At 42.3% G+C, this 23,807-nt stretch overlaps 1 protein-coding gene across 3 annotated transcripts in view; it reads left to right on the top strand.

Moving 5' to 3' along the window:
• The window catches only part of Igf2bp3 (insulin-like growth factor 2 mRNA binding protein 3), a 129,523-nt gene that overhangs the window by 97,742 nt on the left and 7,974 nt on the right, over positions 1–23,807 (top strand). For all 3 annotated transcript variants that reach the window (XM_013510584.1, XM_005377396.2, XM_013510585.1), the window contains 5 exons: positions 3,353–3,487; positions 4,698–4,820; positions 7,232–7,367; positions 8,988–9,113; positions 23,640–23,756. In XM_013510584.1, the coding sequence (XP_013366038.1) occupies positions 3,353–3,487; positions 4,698–4,820; positions 7,232–7,367; positions 8,988–9,113; positions 23,640–23,756 (637 nt within the window). The remainder of the gene's footprint in view (positions 1–3,352; positions 3,488–4,697; positions 4,821–7,231; positions 7,368–8,987; positions 9,114–23,639; positions 23,757–23,807) is intronic.

Raw genomic sequence — 23,807 nt, 5'->3', positions numbered from 1 at the left:
AACTCTTGACCTTGCGCTTGCCAGGCAGGCGCTTTTGCCGCTGAGCTAAATCCCCAGCCCCTGGAAAGAATATTACCAGAATATGTTAATGTTTTGCCTTCTAAATCCCACTGTTGTGCAGTGTATGTGTATTTTGACCCAAAGAAGCTTGGTGATACATTCTCTGTACCCCTAGTCCTGTAACGTGCTGCAAGCAGTCTCTGGGCTTGCCGTACTTATTTCCTGAAGATTCTTGTACAAATGATGACATTCTGTAAGCTACAGAGATGTTTGGATAGTTTGTCTTTTAAATTTAGTGAGGAAAAGGATTTTATTCTCTGTCATCTGAGGAATTAAGCATAGTCTTTCTCTGAAAATAGAACTGTCGTGCTTGTGTGTTTGTCTGCCAGGAGTAGGCAGTGTCCACATTCATCAGAGGCACCTTGCCTGTGTTGAGCTGGCTGATTGATTTTTCATGCAGGACTCAGGAGAATTGCATTTAATGGTGATCGGTGCCCACCTACCGCCTACTCCTTCATGTCATCCTAGCCTGACTTCCCCTGCTTTGAAGCAGGAGACATTGGCTGCTGGATACCTGTGTACAAAATTAATGGCCCTGACCTCATAATGTAGCAAGTGGGGAAGGCAGTTTAACCACAATCTAAATCAGTTTGCCTGACTATAATCTTAAAATGTAAGAGCATCTTGTTTCTCTTGATCCAGCCACTATTACCTGCAGAAATATATTACATGGTTTCCCTACTTGGTCATATAGCAGATTAGAGTTGTTCCTTTTTGAGCTGTTCATTTCCTTGTTAAATGAAAGCGCTGTGACTTAAATTGAGCTGTTTGTTTTACTTAAGGCAGCAAGTGGGGGTAGAGAAGAAAGGAAGTTATATTTGATGATTCGTTTGCAGAGCTCTGCCAGTGGATCCAATTAACTCTTGGCATTGAAACTAATCATTATCAGAACCTTAGTTTCTAGAATGGTCTCAGGGGGACACCCTAATCTCCAGAGCAACATTCCCTTCTCATGGGGTCAGAGTTTAGTAGTCTTTAACACAGTGGAAAGGTGGAAATATACAGGAGGGACATAGTAATGTGTAACCAGGAGGCAAGTGCCGGTGAATTGAGATTGAAGTGGGTTGGGAAGGTGGTTCCCGAGACTGAGACTTACCTAAGACTGTAGGGGTTTTTTTGTTTTGTCTTAGTTATTTGTGGGTAGACTTTGTTTCATTTCTACATTATCTTTATTTTTATTTATACATTTTATTCTGGAGCAGAACTTCAGTTTTCAACCAGACATTTAGGAAAATGAAATTCAAACAGACTTTGTTGGTGTGATGAAGGGGTTATTCTCAGAGCCATGACTTTATGTAGCTCTTTGTCTCAAAGATACACTCATCTAAATCCCTTTATCTCAGATGTGTACAGACACACACACTCAGCAAGTGTACACATTCAGGGGTCATTCTTTTTCTTTTACGTACTAAACAACAGTAAATTTATTTTATATTTAACTCAAAATGTACAAATATGCAAGTTAAAAACCAAAAGAGTTATGGTTCACCGTGGGTTTGTTAGTGTTGAGTTGGGGGTATATCTTTATAGAACTTGTTCCTTGCATCTGGTAACGTATTTTTTTTCTTTGTTTTGATATGGAGCCTCACTCTTTTGCCCCAGGTGGCCTCAACTTCTTGGGTTGAGCCAATCATCCTGCCTGAGTCTCCTGGGTAGCTGGACTACAGGCATATACCATCAAGCCTGGTAAATGTGCAACTGAAGGAAGTCATGTTGTGATATGTTTTGCAGTTTTTTCACTTAATGTCAAGGACTGCTTAAAGTACTATAATTTGACGACATTTTTTAAAAGTAGCTTTATGGTAGGCTAGAGATGCAGCTCATTGGTAGAGCACTTGCAAAGCCCTGGGTTAGGTCTTTACCACAAAACAACAACAAAACGAAACCCCATAGCTATACAATGTAGACACACTTTTATTTAACCATCTCCTCTTTTTCTTTTTGCACCAGCAATCGCACTCAGGACCTCGCGCTTGCCAGGCAGGTGCTGGGCCACTGAGCTATCTCCGCAGCCCTAACCTTCTCTTCCTAACCAACGTTTTAAACATAATTCCAATTATTTTTTGTCTGTGAAAAATAGTGCTTCAGTAAACGTTGTATTAGTGGTTCTCAGCTGGGGTGATCGCCTCACCTGGCAAGAACAGCAGGCATCACTGGTTGTTACACTAGGTGAAGGGTGCTGGCGTCTGGTACCCTTAAACATCCTATGTTGCACAGGATGTGCCATCCACAAAAAAAACCTAACCTGAACTAAACTCAGTAGTGCCACAGGTGTGAAACACCGTGGTTAGCCCACAGAGGAGACTGTCGGAGGTGCCATGGAAGTAGAACCCTTGGGTCAGTGCTCACTTTGACAGTATGTGTAGGAGAATGCATGGGGCTAAAGGTCATAAGCACTTCAGCTTTGATGGTCCTGCCAGTGTGCTAGGAGCGCCCACCAAGAGTGTGGGTGTGTACCTTCATTCTTCATCTCACCTGCACTTCGTTGAATCTCAGAATATTTCCAGGTCTGCAAGAAAATGGCATTTTATCTGTCAGGTGTATAATTACTAGTGAGTTTTGAGCTCCATTTGAGTTTATGGGCCATTTGCTTTTCTTTGAAGCAGAATTACCATCTCTTTGGGTTCCACATCCATCACTGTTTGTTGCAGACCTTCCTCTACCAAGGAGGTAAAATGCCCACAGTAACTCCTTGGTTCTCGCACTTATTTGCAGTTCGGTTTGCAAACAAAAGTGTTCAGCAGAAGTTTGCTTCTGTTCTCAAACCCTAACAGCCCTGGCCATCTTCCCCACAAACACCAGTGCAGCATCTTCGCCAAAATTGGAGAACAGATTAAGTTCATAAACCAGTGTCAGGAGAACCTTGTAAAAGCAAGGCAGATGAGCGAGATCTGCTCATACAGTGACCGGTGGCTGCTCTGTGGCAAACAAGGGATTCAGCCTTGGCCCATACTCAGCTCCTGTTTGTTTTGGCTCAGGAGAAATCCTTTCGTCTGAATCCCAGGCTCTGTGGTATGAGAGATTTGTTCTGTGGCATCTGAAAGGAGGCTTTAAGCACAAAGCTTGGGCAGAATGAGGTGGTGTCTCTGCTTGGTTGGATTAAGGGAAGAGGGAGTGTTCCTGGAATTAAAATTCATCTCTCAGGGTGACAGCTTGTCAGAGTCTCTGCTCTGGAGGGAAGTGAGTCATGTACTCTTCCCCAGTAGCCCAGTGACTTTGCAGTTGTAGTTTCGGGCCCTTGTGAATACACACTAACAGTTCTTGTTTTCCTCTCTGTGCCCGCTACTGTCAGAATCGATGTCCATCGTAAAGAGAATGCAGGGGCTGCTGAGAAGTCAATTACTATCCTCTCTACTCCGGAAGGCACCTCTGCAGCTTGTAAGTCTATTCTGGAGATTATGCATAAGGAAGCTCAAGATATAAAATTGTAAGTAAAGAGGACTAACCTATGAAAGGTGTTTGTATACTGTCTTTTTTTGGTTCTCTGTGGCACACTTCTTGGGAACTGCCAACAAGCAAAGGGAATGGAATCGTATGAACTGCAGTGGTTGGCACTATTGATTTGGTTGTGAAACGTAAAACACTTAAATGTTTCATTTTCATCCATGTTTGGATATGGAGCAAGTGTTGATAATGGGGAAGAGAGTCCAGCTGTGGAAGAAGGCAGCTGGAGGACATAGGAAAGCAACATAGGACCAAGAGGTGCCCTAGGGTTTACTCAAGGGGCAGATCTGGAGTCATCCTTTACTGAGAGCCCACTGAAGCTCTCTCTGTCTTTGTCCTCTGCCTTGCCCCAGCCCTCAAAAGCAGAGGCTGTGCAGGGCGGAAGTCACTGATTCTGTGCTGTGGTGACTGGAGATTTAGTGAGGTGTTGGAGGTGGCACTCTTAAGATCTCTTACATAGGAACTTGTGAGTGGAGGTTGGGTTCTGCACCACTCTAATGTCCAGAATAGTACTGCACTGCAAGAGGAATCCAGAATCAGCCTCTAGAGTCTAGCAGGAACCTCAACACTTAGGACTAATTTATAGAAACCTTGAAATATGTCCTAATAATGGTGTTACAGATGAGTACTATATTATAAGAATGTAATCATTTTTTAGTATAGAGGAAATTCGAGGAAAAGTCTAATACCCATTAACCCCAGTAACATTTTTAAACAGTGATATGTGTATGGTTTAGAAATTCCAAAAGATACAGAATGCAAAATGAAAGCCTCCACTTCCTGCTCATATCCTATCCCCCAAAGTGTAACTGCTGTTGATTTTCATTTCCTTCTATGCGTTGTGCATGTATTCTAGGTATGTATTTTTAAATTTTTACTAGGACTGCACTGTTTTGCCTTGTGTACATTGTGTTCTGGTTTTAAGAATGTAGATAAGAGAATCTGTCATTGAAAGTAGATATTCCCTGAAGTGAATAAAAGAAAAACCATTTTAAAAATTAACTCCTGTTCAAATACTTTCTAATGGTTTTTCACCCCCTGTATTTATTTATTCCTAGAATGTGGGCCAGTTCTCAACATGTACCTAGCATAACATTTCCTGTACGATAGGTAGGAAGTAAGTGTTTAATGAATAAATATTATCTTTTTATCCAAAAGGAAGCTAACTGTTATAATCATTTTTCTATCTATAGCACAGAAGAAATCCCACTGAAGATTTTAGCCCATAATAACTTCGTTGGCCGTCTTATTGGTAAAGAAGGAAGAAACCTTAAAAAAATTGAGCAGGACACAGACACTAAAATAACAATATCTCCGTAAGTGCTGCCTTGCTTTTGAATTAACAAACTTTCCCACATTTTTAGTCTGTACTTTTTTCTGTGTTTCACACTCCTGTCTTTCTACACCCAGCTGTTTGACTTAGATGTCATTTCTAAACTCAAGTCTGTTGCCTACTATCTGTTTTAACCCACATTGAAAGCATTGCCTCTGTCGCAAAAGAGGCAGGAGTAACTGAATGCTTTGCATTCATATTTTGTAGGTGAAGTCTTGATGATGTTTTCTGCCACTGATTCCCAAGGTTGAAATACATATTCAATCTAGTTCATTATCCTTTGCTGCATAACAAGTTATTCTGGTGTTTGACAGCCTGCATACACTGCTCAGCTAGTTTCTGTGGGTCAGGACTTGAGGACTGTGCTTCTGGCTCAAGGGCTCCTAATGCTGCTGGCTGCTGCTGGCTGCTGGGGAGGCCTCCACTCTTCACCAGCTAGGCCTCCAGAGCTCTCAGGTGCATGTTTGCAAGCAGCAGCTGTGTCTTCTCCCGGACGGAGAGGTCCAAAGCACAGCAGAGTGGAAGCAGCATTATGGCAGAGCCGTGGAAATGACACTGTCATGTTGCCGACACTGCTTCAGGGGTCAGCCCTGTTCAGTCTGTGCAGGGACTGCGGTGAACTCGAAAGAAGATTTCATCTTGGAGGTAGCTGCCACACCTAGAGTCCACGAATGCTCTGAAACTACGTGGAAAGGATTTTCTTTTCTGAGTGTGACTATCCTTAGACTCTGTAGAGTCCCCAAAAAGGTGGGAAAAGACTGAGGGACTGAAAAAGAATGATACAATTATAATCCAAAGTGCTTGGCAAGCTGGAGGACATTGGGGATGTGTCTCTTTAAGTGGTCTCAAGTGAAAAGACTTCACTTTATAGACTTCATTTTCTTCATTGTGTAGTAGTTTTACATTTTTAGCAAGTTTGAGAAAGAGTTAAGGAATAATACCCCATTCTTCTGACTCAAGGTTTGTCTCTAACATTTTGCTAGTAGTGAAAATAGTGATTTTGACTCTTAAGAATATAGAGGAAGGCTGTGTTGATAGACTTTGTCCTTTCAGTATATGTTCTCAACTGTGTTTCTTTCTCATGACTTTTCCTCCAGAGTTGCTCACTTCTGTAGGCTTAGGTGTTCTCAGAATTGTTAGTGGATTTTGAAGCTTTGCCAGGACCTGGGTTAAATGAATCTGTCTTTTTTTTTGGGGGGGTGGGTACCGAGAATCAAACTCTGGACCTTGTGCTTGCCAGGCAGGCACTTGTGCTGCTGAGCTATATCCCCAACCCTTCTTTTCTTTCTTTTTTTATGTTTTTAAAAATTTTTTATTGGTACATTTTAGGTATACATAATAGTAACATTCATCACAGGGAATGTGTCCCTATACATGATATGTCTTGCTACCTCTCCCTACCCGCTCCTTTAACTCTTCTTCCCCTGCTTATGGGAGTCTTTTTTTGTACTCTAAATGGTCGTCAATGGACTATTTTTATTTTTATTTATTTTGTGGGGGGCGGTTTCCGGTACTGGGAATCGAACTCACAACCTTGCACTTGCCAGGCAGGTGCTGTGCGGCTGAGCTAAATCCCCAGCCCCTAATGGACTATTTTTAAAATGTAGTTTGAGTGGAACTCTGTGTGTTGGCACATGCCTGTAATCCTAGCACTCTAGAAGGCTGAGGCAGGAGGATTGAAAATTCAAACCCACTTTGGGTAATTTAGCAACGGAAGGAGAACCTGTCTCAAAATAAAAAAAGGTCTGGAGATGTAGTTCATTGCAAAGCCTTGGATTCAGTCCAGTACCATAAAAGAGAAAGAAGTTTAGTTGAGGTGGATTGATTTATGTTATTTCCCCCAGCCTACTACAATCTAAATTCTAAAAATATTTTAAGTTGAGGAACATGAATTCTGGATGGGTTTTTGGGAATGATTCTGTGTGTCTTCCTTCCTTAGTGTCCAGAAAATGCAGGTGCATGAGTTTAAACCAAAACTGTACATCCTTCTAATCAGTCCATTTTATTTTATTTTATTTTATTTTATTTTATTTTATTTTATTTTATTTGATTGATTGATTGATTGTGCCAGGAATCAAACTCAGGACCTTGTGCTTGCTAGGCAGGTGCTTGTGCCACTGAGCTAAATCCCCAGCCCCTAAGACATGCATTTAATTAAACTAAGTACACAGTAATTTTTGATGGGGTGGAAGTGAAAATATTTTCTTCTTGCAGCTTTTACAATTTTTGGACTTACGTCTTTTGGGGATTTCTCATTTCCTATCATGTTTGACCACTCACTTTTACATGCCCATTAACAGACTTTGGTTTTAATTGCCATCTGTGGCTGAATTATTGACTTTCTTCCTTCTATAGTTTCCATTTTTTCCCCTTCTCTTCTTATTCAATCTGCAGATTACAGGAGCTGACGCTGTACAATCCGGAGCGCACCATTACTGTTAAAGGCAGTGTTGAAACGTGTGCCAAAGCTGAAGAAGAGATAATGAAGAAGATCAGGGAATCTTATGAAAACGATATTGCTTCCATGAATGTCAGTTTTAAATGAAGGATGTGTCCATTTTGATAAGTAGTTAAAAGATGGTTTTTATTGCGTTAATGTTAATTTCTTTAGTGGTGACATGAGAAGTGGTTTTAATGGATTTTTAGTTTTAGCACCATACGAAGTCCCTGGCATAGAAGGGAAGACAGTCTGACATTAGCTTGTAGGCGGTGGCTTCTTCATGTGTGAAGAAAGCCTGGAATCTAAAAAAAAAAAAAAAAAGCCAGCCTGGAATCTGCCTATAAAAGGTTCATATCTCCCTTATGTTAATCTGAGGGACTTTAGGGTAAATGTGGGCTTTAGAGGTCTGTGAACTGGATTTGAACCCCAGCCCAGTGATTTGTAAGCTATAGCTTTGTTCTTTTGGACAATTTACTCAGTTTCTCTGAGCCTTTTTTCTCATCTGTGAATGGAGCTACAATTTATCTTGCATGCCTACTAGAACTACAATAGCTAAAATGTATATAAAAGTTACTATTAAAAATCTAAGTTTAGGGGCTGGGAGTGTATGTAGCTCAGCGCTAGAGCACTTGCCTATCATGTGCAAGACCCTGGGTTTGATCACCTAGCACCACAGAATAAAAATAACACTGGGTTTAAAACTTACCTGGTTACTTACATAAAGTAGAGATATGAGACAATTTCAAATGATAACCCGGTAACCTTAGCATTCAGGAGGCTAAGGCAGGAGGACCACCATGAGTTCAAGGCCAGCCTGGACTACATAGTAAGACCTTGTCTGAAGAAAGAAAAAGTGGGGTGGGGGAAAAGAATTTGAAGTGACAAAACAGTCCATGTAGTATATCTAAGGCCATTAGAGCAAATTACTGACATTTTTCAGTGGATGGAACGGTGCTGAAAATGGAAGCTTCAAAAGTGCGTCTTGCCCAGTGTGGTCATGCATGCCTGGAATCCCAGCACTACGAAAGCTGAGGCAGGAGGATTGCCATGAGTTGGATTTCTGTCTAAGCTACATAGTGAGCTCAGGCCTAGCCTCCATTACATAATGAGACCTGGTCTCAAAAAAAAAAAAAAAGAATGCATCTTAAATTTTGAAGTAAATGATTTAGTCAAACTGTTTAGTGGGGGACCTGTTGGGAAACTAAACCTGAGAGAAAGGAAATGTGAAAGTGTCACCTTTGTGAAAAGAGCTACAGTGCTGATTCTAAAGGAGCTGACTGTGTTTCACGCCTGTAAGACCTGTGAGTGCCTAGTTTTGCCAAGGAGTTAAGATCTCTTCATAGGTCCTTCTGTGTCCTTGGTATACTTTTCAAAGAGCAAACCTTGTTCGCTTACCCGCGGTGCGCAGCGCAGTTTCCGTCCCAGCGCTGAGCTGGTGCTGGGGGTAGCAGGGGTGCCCTCTGCCCTCGAGGCCCTGCAACTGCAGCTGTGGATCAAGGCAGCGGCAGACCATCTCACAGATTTAAAAATACCAAGAGATGGAAACTATTCAAGTATAGTCCCTTGGAACATCTGCCTTGTAAAATTTGAATCACGATACAGTTTTTTTATTCATCCTACAAGGTCATGATCTGAATGCTGTCACTTAGAAATATTCACTTTCCCTTGATTCTTCTAATGTCAAATTAAAGGCCCTTCTTACCGTTGCAGCTTCAAGCACATTTAATTCCTGGTTTAAATCTGAATGCCTTGGGTCTGTTCCCACCCACTTCAGGGATGCCGCCTCCCACCTCAGGGCCCCCTTCAGCGATGACGCCTCCCTATCCACAGTTCGAGGTAAGATCGCCAGCTTGGCTTTCTTTGCTGTTGAGAGGGATTCGTCAGACTTCATTGCCCCCTAGTTGTGTGACACTGGGTGCTAATTGTGGAAAACCTTAAGGCAGAGCCTTGTGCCCACCTGATCTCTCCTAGTGAGTGAGAGTCAGTGAGTTCCCCGTTCTTGTCAGTAGAACCTGCCCATCTGATCCAAGTCAAAGTAAAAGGCACAAGTTATGTTGAAGATTTTAGATTTTCAACATCTACATGGTAGAGTGATCAGCATGAGGTTCTAAATATAAGAAGATATAGTGAGACCTTATGTCAAGACACAAAAACAGATAGTTTGTGACTTCGAAGGAGGGCAGGGGAAGTTGATTATTTTTAAGCATTGAAGGAAAGGATTTTATAAGTGCTCTCTTCATCTTTGTCACCTGCTTTGAAAGGTCAGGAAAGATCAGACATGGTTTCCATTTTGAGTGTTTATGCTTTTTAGATAGCTAAGATAGTTTCGTTCACAATTCTGATAGTGTGTGGGCATACATGTGCACACATGTCTGCAAACATTATAAATTTGTGCTAGAAATAAATCTTATGTTTATGTCTGTCCTTTAACAGTAGTATTTTCCCTAAGGTCAGAAATAGGAAACAAGGGGTAGTATAAAAATAATTGCAACCCAGCAGACATTTGACACAGTAAACAATTTTGAAAGTAGTTCATAACTCAGTTGCATTATTAAATCAACACCAATTGGTGGTAGGCTCATGTGAAATAAAGGCAACGACGTTGTGGAATTTTCTGTCATGAATTTGGTTGTACATCCCTCCTATCTGGTTTGATTGTCTTATATTTTGAGTGGTACCTCCTATACTAATTCAGGGAATGACCAAGTGGAAAAAGTTGAGGATTCCCCTGTATCATTGCCTAGAATAAATGTGTGAATTAAAGCACTTTGAAATTCTGCAGGGAACACTTGATACTCATTCTCATTCTGTGTCTCTGCCTCTGCCTGTGTCTCTGTTGAACTCTATTCACTGTGTAGCCCAGAGTGGTCTTGAACTTGCTGCGACCTTCTTGCCTCAGCTTCCCGAGTGTGCCAGGTGTGCGCCAGCATGCCTGGCTTGTTTATCTCTTAGGAATAGAATTTCCTTTCCTCATCCTGCAATGTACCAGGCTGATAGATGGTCTGAGTTCTTGCCCTCTTTCAGTGTGTATTTCTGCCTTTACTGTCAGCTGTCCCTGTGTCTTCCCTTGGCCATTTCTAAGTATGCTTGGGCCTGGGAAACATGTAACCCGTCTGAGGATAGTCACCAGTATTTCAGTTACATAGAAGCTGGGTATAGTAGTGCATGCTTGTCCCAGGTCTGAGGATAGTCACCGATATTTCAATTAAATATAAGCTGGGCATAGTAGTGCATGCTTCCCCAAGCTACTTGGGAGGCTTGGGCAGGAGGATCACTTGAACCCAGGAGTTCAGAGCCAGCTTGGATCACATAGCAAGACCTCACACAGAATTTGAAGCTAGTTTTGAGTATGAAGAGATTCATTATGCCTCATTGCAAGCGCACCAGCACAGGTAAAAGCCATTTGGAGTAGCTGGTGTGTTTGAGCTTTGATGCTAAAGAGCCTGGAGTCAGCGCAGGTGTAGCTCCTGCCCTGAGCTTGTGTCACAGCGGGGCAGACGACTCTTGGCTTGGGGTCTGTTTTCTTGCCTGAATGAGAAACCTGATCTTGAAAGACTTCTCGGGGCAAACATTTCTAGTGTCTATAGAATTCAATAATATGAAAGTTGGGGGCAGAGGTAAAGCCTAAAGTCGGTATTTGAGAGTATGTGTACTTAAATTCCAATATATCCACTAGTTTCTGTATTACAATTGGACACATTTGTCACACGGTTGGGTTTAGGGAGAGGTGCCCATGGCACTTCTGTGTACAGTGACATTTTGTCAGAAGCTCCAGTGGCTGAGTAATGTAAATCTGCTAGGGAAGTTCACACGGGTGTAACACGCCTACCGTCCACCCCACCGGCTGCCCTGTGCCCGGGGCATTCACTGCTGTGTACCCGCACTCCAGCTCATGAGGCACTCCTTCAACTCCTGTCTGTTGGTGACAGACTCCAGTCAGCAAAACCTCTGACATGACAGTGGTAGCCTAACTGGCTTTCCTGGACATCTATCTTTCACATTTGTGTGGATGCTTATGTAGCAAAAATTCCTACAGTGGATGGCTAGTTAACTCTTTATAAAATCTAGAAATAAAAGATTATGGATAGGGGCTGGGGATTTAGCTCAGCGGCACAGCGCTTGCCTGGCAAGCGCAAGGTTGTGAGTTCGATTCCCGGTACCGGAGAAAAACCAAAAAAAACAAACAAAAAAAAGATTATTGATAGTCTCGAGATTTCGTCAGCTGTCTGATTCCATTGTATGGTTCTGTTGAGTTCCTGTGTTGTTAGAAACATGAAGAATATTTTAAGAGAAGTGGGATCCTGTATTAAGAATTCATATTTCCAAAGCAGTCTTAAATGTTGGAGTGATTTGTAGCAGGTGTATGTTGGTTTGAAGTGATACTAATTAGGATTGAACCCAAGGCCTTTGCACTGAGCTATATCCTCAGCTGTCCTTATTTTTCTCTTTTAACAGAGGACCTCCCTAAGTCACTAACTTGCCCAGGCTGGGCTCGAATTTGTGATCTTCCCGCCTCAGCCTCCCGGAGTGTTGGGATTACAGGCATGCGCCAGACCTGGCAGGGTTTTTTTTCCTTAAGAATAGAGGAGGCCAGTGATGTTACTTCTTCTACTTCAGTGAGCCAAGAGTAAACGTAAAGTGGATCTTACGGGAATAGGTTGATCTTTGCTTCTCTTTACACACTTAAGTCAAATTAGGTGCAATTGGAAGCAGCCAATGAGAACACAAGACTTAGGTTTCAAGGACGGGCAAAGGAAGTGCTGGTTCTCACAGGGGCAAAACATGCACAGTGAGACTCTGTTTTCTTTGCAGTACTAGTGGGCATTGTACTTTACATCTGTATGCTTTTGGTAAAATGGAATCCTTGAAATTAAACTTGGACGTTGTCACCAGATGCCATCTGACCGCTGCCCCTTGGGGCTCTTAACTCGCCCTGTGGAGTAGATTCTTGAGTCATCAACAGGAAAGAGGAATTTCAAACCTGTCAGTGTGAGGCCGGGGCAGATTTATTAGGCAGAGTAAGGCAGGAAGAGGAACCAGCGATGCCTCTGTCCGGCCCTTCCCCATGGGGGTCCAGTGCAGAGGGGCTTGGATGATTGCAGTGTAACTTCACAAAGACCGTGTTCTGTGTAAGGCAGTGACTAATGCTGCGCTTCACAGAAGATTGCCAACAATGAATGCAAAAGAAGAAGGAAAGGAAAACAGTGAGGTATGACTTGGGCAGATGTCAGCGATGAGTACAGAACTCTGAGGGCGAGGACTGTAGAGGAGACGCACAGGCGATGCTTCTGAAAACCTCCGGGTGCCTCAGGCGTGTAGCCAGGGCTCACAGCAGCTGCTGCGTGGCCTACGGGGGTGAGAGCCTGTGCCCCACTTCGTGAACCAGGTGACTCAGATGTGTGTGGGGAGCAGCGAGGAGACCTTTTATAAAGGTTGTCAGGAGTCTTTTGCCACCGTTCAATGTCAGAACTACTGTTCTACTGTGAGGAATGTTTACCCGTCTGGAGAGGGGACCTAATTATCAGAAAGGATATTTTCTCTCAACACCAATGTGTGTGAGAGGTTTGGGATGAGTGTAAACACCAACCACTGGTGTGTGTCCCTCTTTCTTCCTTGTTGTGTTTTATTTGAGGGTTGTTTGAAAAAACCAAAACCAAACTTTTGTCTCTGGAGCACCTGTCATTCCAGCTAGGCATATCTAGAGGCCAACAGACCTCTGTGGGATGCTGCCATCTGTCTGTTTTTGCTCTTCTGAGTCTGTTTTGGCACACAGATGCATCAGGATGTGGTTTGACTGTGTTAAGAGGGGAAATAGCTTCCTGAGTTCTCCCCTTTCATGGGAAGACTACAGGGGTAGACAGTCTGCAGCTGTCGGTGGTTCTGCCCACCTTCTAGGACTCCTGCCCCTGCTGCCTCACATGCAACCCCTTGGCCCACAATGCTGCTTGAGCTCCAGCCACTGTTTGCAGCCAGCAAGAAGCATAAAGGATCAAAACTTGATGGCAGCATTATTTGGGACAATGCCTGAGGGTAGCTGTTTGTACTTCCACTGGCATTGTGTTGGCCAGAAAATAAGGCTTGGCCTTGTCTAGCTGCAAAGGAAGCAGGGAAACCGCCTCTACCGCAGCACCAAAGTACCCATTAAATACAGGGTCTATCACTAAAGAAGAATAGATGTGTTGGACTATTCCCTGCTGGACTCAGCATTGTTACCTGTTAAAGAAACCTCGCAGGAGTCCAGAGTGGTGGGTGGGACAGACCTGCAGCCCCAGCATTTTGGGAGGCTAAGGCAAGAGGATCATAAGTTTGAGCCCAGCCTGGGCAACTTGATGACTAAGTAATACCCTAGCTCAAATAAAAGGGCTGGTGAAGGCTCTAGTCTAATCCCCAGTGCCCCAACCCACCACCAAAAAGGAAAGAAAGGAAACCTCCCAAGCTCCTAAGTTCTTTCAGAAAAAAGGAACTATAAGGGCTGGGGATGTAGCCCAGTGGTAGAGGACTTGCCTCGTATGTGCAAGGCCCTAGGCTCAATCCCCAGCACTGCCAAAAAAAGAGAAGGAACTACAGATTCTGTAGGAAAAAAGTCCATGGTTGTCTTGGTTACTTTTTTCTCGTTGCTGGGACAAAATACTTTACGCCCAAAATTAAGGAAGGAAAGATTTATTTCGCTTACAGTTTGTGGAGGTTTCAGTCCATACTTGGCAGATTATAAGGCAGAGTGGCACATGGCAGAGGGCTACAGCTCATGGCAGCAGAACACAGTAAAGCGACAAGAGCAAAAGAGAGGAATGGCCTCAAGCACCCTTTTCCTCTCCCTTACATAATGCAAACTATCCACCCCAGGGCGGGTGCAGCTCTCACACCCATAATCTGTCAAACTCTAAAAGCCTGCCCCATGACCGCATGAGGCTTTGGGGGGACACCCAGACACAAACCATAACAATGGTCCAGATTCCATTCCTTCAGGTTATTTTAATCTAATCAAAGGGTAAACATCATTATTCAGAGAATTATTGTCTCTGGTTACCAATTAGAGTAAATTCTGGTTAAGGGAACAATTCTGCAAGTTTTGTTTTAGTGTGTAATTTAACGATTGAGTGAGTTGTGAGTACATAGTTATGAGAGCATTGCCTTCACTGTCCCTAGATTTTGTTTTTTTCTAACCCCACATCACTAATACAGTAGTTCTCCCTAGTCCATGGTTTTACCTGACCTGCAGTCAGCCATAGTCTAAAAATATTAGTATTTTCTTGACTCTTTCAAGAGAGAGACACTCTAGGAGGCTGAAGCAGGAGCATCAAAAGTTTGAGCCTAACCTGGGCAACTTAGTGACTTAGTGAAATGCTATCTTAAATAAAGGGTTGGGGATGTAGCTCAGTATGAAGGACCTTGGTTCAGTCTCTAGCACCAAGGGTGGGGGGAGAAAAGATGAAATTTTCATGAAATTTAATTATAAATGAAATTTAGTTATAAAATTGTTCTGTTTTACTAATTATTGTTACTCTAGCTGTGCCTAATTTCTAAATTAAGCTTTACTGTAGCTAGGTATATAGTGGAAAAGCGTGATGTATATAGGGTTCCGTTTTTTGTTTTTAGATAGGGTCTCACTCTGTAGTCCAGGTTGGTATTGAGCTCCCGGAGATTCTCCTGCCTCGGCTTTGCAGGTGTTGGGATTATAAGCATGCATCAGTGTGCCCGGCTTAGGGTTCTGTAGTATCCACAGCATCAGGCATGAGTTGGGGAATTTGGGCTGCTCCCCCAACCTTGGAGAAAGGGCTGCTGTACTTAACTGTTCCGTGTACCTAGTGGCCACTACTTTTTGAAATGTAAATACATCGTTTTTAAAGGCAGTAGTTTATTTTACCAAAGCCCTGATTTCTTTGCTTATCATTGTTTTGTGCAATCCTTTTGGCCTCGCTTTTCTTCTTACTGAAGAACAGTGTTGTGGGTCTGTGGTGTCATTGTCTTTTAACTGGACTAAAGAATTTATGATGGACAGGTATTTGTTCCCAGGGTGTAAAGCTCCCCCTCCACTGCCTTCTGGTGTCTACTTGTTCATAAGAAGCCTGCCATTCCTATATGCTCTCTCAGAGAAGTCAGGTTTACTTGTTAAGGTCATCTTATCTTGATGTTCTGTGAATCTCTGCTTTTTTTTTTTTTTTTGCCATGGGTACTGCGTCCCAAGAGGTAGAGTTTGAAAGGAAAATATTTCAAAGGAACCAACTCAATATTTTTCTGCACTGTTTCCTCTTTTATAGCTGCTTCATTTCTCTACTCATTTTTCTCATCTTGCTTTGTAACGTGAAAGCAGAATACTGTGTCTTGTTTTTGGATAACCCCTTGCCTCTGTCCCATGGCAGAGCCCCCCACCCCACCCTGACATTCTCTTCTTCCCGGAACCTGCCAGGTTGACTTTTTTCCAAGAGAGCCAAAGAGTTGGTTCTTCCAACAGACAAAAACTCTCTAGTTCCTGCCTGGCAGCTGGCTCACACAGTACTTCATTGGCAAACTTCTAGTTTATAAATGACAGGAAATGCTCCTTTCAGAAATGCTCAAACAGTGGGGAAGCGGGACTTGGCAGCCAGTGAAGCAGCGCCAGAGCTGGAGTTGGCATAGCACACGCTGCCTTAGCTGTACGGTCTTGGCACTGTGCGGCTGGGTTGGCAGAAGTAAGCCTGCGGGCTGTTTCTTCCTAGTGCTCAGAGCTGTGGGGGCTTCCCAGAGGCTGCAGAGTGAAAGTGTCACCTTAAATTGCTAACTTGCTGCTTATGACAGAAGCAAGAAAGAGGAACACGTTTTTTAGGTCTTAGCTAGTTTAAGCTACCTTTAAGAAGCAAAAATACAGTGTGAATTAAAAGGGGTTTTTGATCAAATAACTATGTCATGGAATCTTTAGTGCTCTGTAAGGTTTCCTGTGGTGGGTGCACCTCTTTTATTAGTTAAGTTCCCAAGTAGATAACACACTGCATATGGCATTATCTAAGGGGGTTGGTTACTTAGTTATGGGCAGGAACCTTTTTGGCTTTTTTCCTTTTAAGGACTTCACTATTTTGTTCAGGTCATGGAGTTGAATAAACTTAGTTTCAATTCCATACTAAAATGTATGTAAAAACAAACCCCCAAGCCCCCAGGAATACCTGTTTTACAAGCCAAAGGAAGCAGTGGCTCCCTGCCAGGTTCCTGGAGGCTGGTCTCCTTGGCAGGCATGCCTTTGTGATCTTAGATTTTGTTCCTCACAAAGCAAATACACTTAACCTTACTGTTTGCTCATACTTGTATCTCTCACGATAGACGACTAGGCATTACTCATTGGCAGACTTCACTAGTTATGCAAACTTTAGGTTGAGAAGCTTTGTTCTTCTGTTATTTCAAGCCATAGCATAGAGTTTGCCAAGAAGTCCAAAGGAAGTTTTGCCAATAGGCATCTGGCAGAAGTCCACTGGGAAGCAGCTTGTGTCCTGTGAATATCCTTCACCCCTGAAGAACGCATCAAGGGCTTAGAAGGAAGGGTTTGGAACAATGCAGGTGAACATTAACTTAAATGCAAGGAATGCGTAAAAAGAAAGTGTAGTGCTAGTAAGTTTTATCTCAATCTCTGAAACTTAAATTCACAGGTAGAAGAGGCTTTTCATAACCATTGTTCTGGCTATTTAGGTTTATTAAGTAAAAATGAAATTATCTGTTTATCTGGGGCATCCAGATCCTGAAAACCTGGCTTATTATGCCGAATCCTACATAAGTATGAATTTGTACCAGCTTGTCAAGTAGACAGGATGTTTATCCGAGCTGACTTACACACTCAGAGGAGTATCGCATTGAAAAGGCGTTCACAGCCAGGGGGTGCTTGGTGGATAAGAAACTGGAGCAGAGGGAACTGGGTGACGTTCAGAAATGTCTTCATTAAGCTTCAGATGCTTCATCAGACAATTTTAAGTCACAGTTGCCAAGAGTACACATGGCTGTGTCCGTCAGGCTAGGCACCATCTCCCGGGCAGAGAGCTTGCCTCTAACTCTGCCTTTTCTATTTGATGCATTCTGTTGCTTCTGTTTTCACCCTAATATAAGACATTATGAGATGTATGTATTGACTCTTCACGTATTTGCCCTTTGTGTACGTTTTGGTCCTTTCAGCCCTTCTCTACTAATAAACATTTCTTTTCCAATGCGTCACACATTTTTCATAAGTTATCCCCCCGCCCCAGTACTGGGGGTTGAACCCATGGAGCGCTGAGCTATGCTGTTCATCCGTCCGTGGAGACAGGGTCTCACTAAGTTGCGTGGGCTGGGCTTGAACTTGCCTTTTGTCTCCTGAATAGCTTGGATTACAGGTGTGCAGCACCACACCTGGCTTGCATAAATGCTTAACTTTTACAGTGGATTTGTACTTCTCATCCTCCCACCCGTAAATCAAAACAACAACGTGGCAGCCTTTCATCACTGTGTCAGTAAGATTATTTTGTTCAGGTTTTGAGGCTCCCGCCGAGCTTGTGCCTGAGCTTTCTCACAGCAAGTGTCTGATGTCTTCAAGGAAGACATCAGCTAAGGAAGGCTCTGCTTTTGGGACCAGGGAGCTCTAAGAATGTGGATGATGCTTGGTAAATTAATGTCCTTTGAGAAGACTTAGAAATCCCTGTCTGGGATTTATACCTGGAAAAAGAACTTTTTACAAAGCAAGTGAATACTTTGTCTTCTACATACATGGTAAGTCATGCTACTGAGGTTTTTGGGTTTTGGCCAGCTAGAAAGCTTGGAGCCAAATTTATGTAATAACACCATTTTTTGCTTCATATTACCTTTACTGTGCAGGTCCCTGTGCTATTATTCCTTCACCATGCATTATTTTCTCCTAGATTATGTATATTTTTTAAGCATTGAAATTCTTTCTGGAATGAGGCCTAACAAACAATTACACGTCATGATGTACTAAGGGTAGATCTAGGCTAATTACACATTAAATTTAGTCTAAATATTTAAAAAGGTCTTTGCCGTCACCAAACCAACAACAGCAAAATATATGTGTGTTTAGAACACGTGGCCAGGTGCAGTACACCTGTCATCTCAGGTACTTGGGAGGCTGAGGCAAAGGCTCAAGCTTGAGCCTAGCCCGGGCAGCTTAACTTAGCAAGACCCTGGTTCAAAATAAAAACTAGCGGGGCTGGGGATTTAGCTGAGCGGCACAGTGCCTGCCTGGCAAGCTCAAGGTCATGAAATCGATTCCCGGTACCGGAAAAACAAATAAACAAACAAAAAAAACTAAATGAGTCTGGGGATATAGCTTAGTGTGAGGGCCTGGATTCAGTTTACAGGCCTGGTAATGCCCATGATGTGTTAAATGGTCCTGTAAACCTGGGCACACCAAAGAACTCCAAGTTATAAAGAGCGTAACACAGCTGTAGCACATCTAAGGACACCTATGCTAAAAAAGCAAAATTCAGTAATTAGAAACAAGTAAGTCAGAAATACTTACGTTGAATTTTGGGTGAACTCTTTACAGGGATATATGAGGTGTCACTGAAATATATGGTGAACGTTTAAATTTAAATATTACAATAAAATATGCATTGCCATTAATTCCCCTCAGCTGACTCCCTCCCTCTTTGAACACATTTATCCTGTCATTCTTGCCACTTCCTGAAGCTGCTCTGGAAGTCCTCTTTGGTATGAGGTCTGTACAGAGTGTGACCAAAACTACAGTGAATGCGGCTACCAAGTGCCATCCAACAGAGAAGCAGCCTTGTAAAAAACAGTGCCATGTGTTCTCCTGTACCTTACTCACTGGATTTGGCATTGTACGACTTCTAGCTCTTTCCAAAACTCAAAATTGAGTTAGTTATTGTAGACTGATCAGCCCACAATCTTCCAAATGAGGAAAGGCTTAAATGAGTCAAGTGGTATGAGTTTTAGGGCTCCAAGGGAACAAAACCCTCTCTCTGGCGGGTAAGACAAAGATCTTCTCTGGGTGGCTCTATTTATCTTATTATCAAAATAAGGGAGCAGAACACTGAAGAAAGGGAATCTTGAGAAGGACCATCCCCTCAAGGGCTTCTCCAAGTAAGGCATTATGTTAATTTAGGAGAACTGTGTTATCTCCAAGAAGGAAGGGAGTGAGATGCCTGCAGCTATGGTCTTTATCTAGTTAATAGAGGCTGGAGCCAGGTGTCTTTAGCTGTGCCCTTGTCTTTGAGGCATCCTGGCTCCTCCAAACCCCCACCAGTGACTCACAAAGGTTCACTTATTATGAGCCTGCCACCCTTCTCCAGATAAGGGGCCTAGGCCTTGGACAGACTCACAAGTAAACATGAAAAGCCAATTGGTTCATATTAAATCCTGCTTAGTGCCTCTTCATAGTGGTCTCCATCAGTGGAGGATGCAGATAACTGAAGAGACTTAGAAGAAAATTTAAATGATTTTTGTGTGTGGAAAACTAGGCGTGGAGTCCAGAATCATACGTTGCTGTTTTTCATGAAAGTGAAAGGCATGGTTTATACTAAACCCATTTCTTTTTCTTTTCTTTTTTTTTTTTTTTAAACAGGGTCTTACTATGCAGTTCAGGCTGGCCTTGAGCTCACTTTGTAGCCCAGGCTGGTCTCCTGAACTCGCAACGATCCTCCTGCCTCAGCCTCCCGAGTGCTGGGATTACAGGCGTGCACCACCACGCCCAGCTACTAAAACCATTTCTGATTTTTAAATAATTGGCCATAAAGTAAACTGACATGGAAATGTGGAAATATGTCAATTTTAAAGTATTCTTTGACCCAGCAATTCTTTACATAAATTCTCAGAAGTATTTATACAGGAGCACAAAGATTTACATTTTAAAGATCTGATCACAGTCTTTTATGAATTAGTAACAAATTGGAAGCTGATTTCACTGGAGGTCTTTAAAAAAAGCATCCTCTGATGACTAGCAGAAAAATTAACTGTGAGGCAAAGGAACTGAACCTTGAGTTTTAAGTTGCAGTGTCTTTAAAAAAAAAAAAAAAAAGTTGCAGTGTCCTAGATGTATGAGATGTGTGCAGCTGAGACACAAACCTGCTTTGAGTTCCTTCTTCCAGTAGAACATCATTCTTTTTTTTTTTTTGGTTTTTCTCCGGTACCAGGAACTGAACTCACGACCTTGCACTTGCCAGGCAGGCACTTTGCCGCTGAGCTAAATCCCCAGCCCCCAAGAACATCATTCTTAAAATTTAGTCATCCATATTCTTAAAAATACACACTTTGAGTAGACCACATGCCCTTTTTAGTGTGTTGATCAGAAGTTGAAGTTTTGCCAACTTTGTACATAGTGAGCAGGACTCATTTTGTCCTGCTGAAGCCAGTGGAGAGGAGGATAGTGGTAGGAGAAAGGGCCTCCCCAGATGAGTTTTGTCAGCCATTTTTCTTCAGAGCTGTTTTCTAGTGTCAGGTGTTTCAAAGAAGCACACCATACATGTTGAAAAAAGGACACGTAAACGTGTGTGTGTACATGGCTTAGGAGACAAACCCAAGTTTGCCTCCTTGCTCTACCACCTTTCAATGTGTGACCTTGGGCAAAAGACTTTCTCATGTCTAAAAATGAGTATGTTGATAGTTTCTATCAGCTGGATCAGTTGTGTCTCTGAGGCTCATGCTCACACAGCACCGCACACCAAGGAAATGCAAACGGATCTTGCTACACATGCTGTAAACCCCACTCCCTCAGACTTACTTTGCTTGGAAACCTCTGTGTGCTTTTTTCCTGCCACTACTCTTAAAAAATAAGAAAGGAAGCATTCAGATATGTGGTGAATGTCTAACTGGAATTATCTGTGGACTGAGCTGGACACTTTGTTGAAGTCTGTTGATTTAAAATAAAGTCCACTGGTCCTTGTTCCCAGCAGTTCTGCTTCTAAAATATATGCCATAGAGATGTTTGAACAAGGACACAAAGATTTGTGTACAAAGATTCAGTTGAGGCATTATATGAGTTAACTGAAAATGGGGGACTACACATACACTGTAGGGATGAGATAAATTAGATGTAGTGCATCTACTCTGTCAGCAGTATGAGGGTAGGGACATGGGAATGACAAGGGAAGATAGGGTGTATTTAGGTAACAAAGTACTTTGGAATGTTACTTGTACTATATCTGCGTTTCCTTAAATTGTCAATACTTCCTACCCCCCCAAACATACAGTTCCCATGTCTGTATCCTCACTGGGGTTTTAGTCTTCCTGATCATTTGGCTAGAATGAACTAATTAGTAAAAATGTGGGCTTGTCACTTCATTTAGGGAACTAGTTGATTATGGAGTTTTAAATTACTTGGTACTGTAAGTTTTCCTGATTTATAATCCCCAGATGTTTTTGACATTTTCAGATTTCCATACATATTTTTATCTTGCCTAGGTATTATTTTCCATTTTACTGGTAAATAGGCAAAAGTTACTTTAGTCAAAGAACTAATACTTTTGTTGTTTCTGGAGTGTTTACTAATTTAATTTCTAGAAAAAATTTACTGGAAAGACACTAAAGACTTAAAAAAATTAAAATAAAAAAATAGGTACCAGTTAGCAGAGTTGTTCCTTTAGTAAGATGACAGTAGAGATTTTTCTTGAAAAACATTAAACACATTTTGAAGAGCAGCAGGGATCTGGCCTACAAATTTTCTTTTTCTTTTTTTGGGTACTGAGAGTTGAACTCAGGACCTTGGGCTTGCCAGGCAAGATACACACTGCTGAAGCTATATCCCTGGCCCCCAGAAATTTTCAAGTGGGATTTTTTTTTTTTAAACCCTGTAAATGTCATAGGTCTAGAGAGCACGACTCTTAGATTTGAAATCAGCACATTCGAACATCCCACCAAGAAGTGGGAATGAACTGGCCTGTGGTGTGACCTATGCTGTCTACACTGAGAGATAAATAGAATCCTTATATATCTAACTGTGGGCTCTGTTGGTGACTGTCAGGATCTCTCCATGGATTTGTGGTGCCCCAGGCCAATTCTCTGCCCTTAGTTGGGGCTGAATCACTAGTAAAGTTTGGGGTGGGGGCAGACAGGAGATTGAACTCGGGGCTGTAAATTTTGGTGGTAGAAGTCGGGTCATTTGCTAACAATGACAGCTCGTTCTATACCTAGTAAAAATGTCAGAACCAAGTGTTGCTGTTTTGACATAATCTCAAAAAATGTCTAAAATAATCAGAATTCTAAGTATTTCCTTGGTTTGAGAATTTGAAAGCAAAACTTGGCATACTTTTGTTCAAGAAAGTGTTTAGGTTAAAACAAATTAAACAGGAGCTGTTTCATGATTGTGTGCACATGTTAACAGTATTGTTGAGGTAAAAATAGTACCTGGAAACTGAATTCACAGTAGCAGGAATAAGACTCAAGAGAGAATCCTGTGGAGTGTTTACCTTGTTGTTTATGTGTACATTCCTTACTACAAACACCTTGTAGTACCTCTAGAAATGTTAGATTAGGAATGTAGTTTGCTTCTTTAAACAAATGCATACTGTACTTCTAGTATTTTGGTTGTAGATATTCCAGTATCTCTTGGAATACATCATTGGAATTAACTTACCCTTGCAAGCGCTTTAGCATAGACTGGCTACATCTGAGTACCGTTCCTGCCTTTTGGAACTCTGGGCCCACGTGTATGTGACTAAACCTTCAGCTGACCCATGGTATACCCAGTCATTGAGCTCTCGAGTGGTGCGTGTTCTTTAGCCCTGCCAGGGGGAGTGTGAAAGGAGACTCAGGAAGGGCAGAGGTGGTTTGAGACGGTGAAGGAATGAGGTATACAGATAAAAGTCTGCATATAACCTTTTAGGAATTAGCTTTACAGTGGTTTCTAGTATGTGTGTAAGATGCTAAGGGAAGCCAGATAAAATTATGTGGGAAAGTGTCTTATGGCATTTAATACTAAAATAGTTCTCTTCTAATCCTGCCTGTGCTTGTTATGAAATGAGCGTTAAGTTTGCACACGACTTAGTCGCATATAATGACTTAGGGGTTCTCTCTTAGAGAACAGTTCACTGTGGATAAGAAACAAAACTTACTGGTGTCCTTCAATGCTGCTGTTTGTTGAAGTATAATCCCGAATTTCACTTACTTGTCAAGAAACTACAAGTATTTTTGTTTAAACTTTATAATGTCTGCTTACCTTTTGAACCCATAATTTAGTCGTATTTTAAACTTCAATACATGTGTGAAGTGAAAGTTAAAATACAAATGCTTTCAGAGTGCAACACCTTGACTGTCAGACTCTCATCAGTGTGGCAGATCTTCTGAACTTTTCTGGTATTCTTATGCGAATGTGCTCATCCCAAAGCCAGTGATTTAAAAAGGTTAAAAAGCCTGAGTTGTAGCAAGTAAGCGTGCGTGTCCTGGCTTTTCTTCTGACAGCAATCAGAAACGGAGACTGTGCACCTGTTCATCCCAGCCCTATCAGTCGGCGCCATTATCGGCAAGCAGGGCCAGCACATCAAACAGCTTTCTCGCTTTGCAGGAGCTTCAATTAAGGTACTGTTCTGCCAACTGTGGCTCTCCTGGTTCTTTGATGAAATTACAGAA

This window comes from Chinchilla lanigera, unplaced genomic scaffold (genome assembly GCF_000276665.1).
Source record: "Chinchilla lanigera isolate Chin_1 unplaced genomic scaffold, ChiLan1.0 scaffold00009, whole genome shotgun sequence".
Taxonomy (NCBI): domain Eukaryota; kingdom Metazoa; phylum Chordata; class Mammalia; order Rodentia; family Chinchillidae; genus Chinchilla; species Chinchilla lanigera.
The sequence above is the reverse complement of the archived record's forward strand: the minus strand, read 5'-3'. Positions and strand labels throughout refer to the sequence as shown.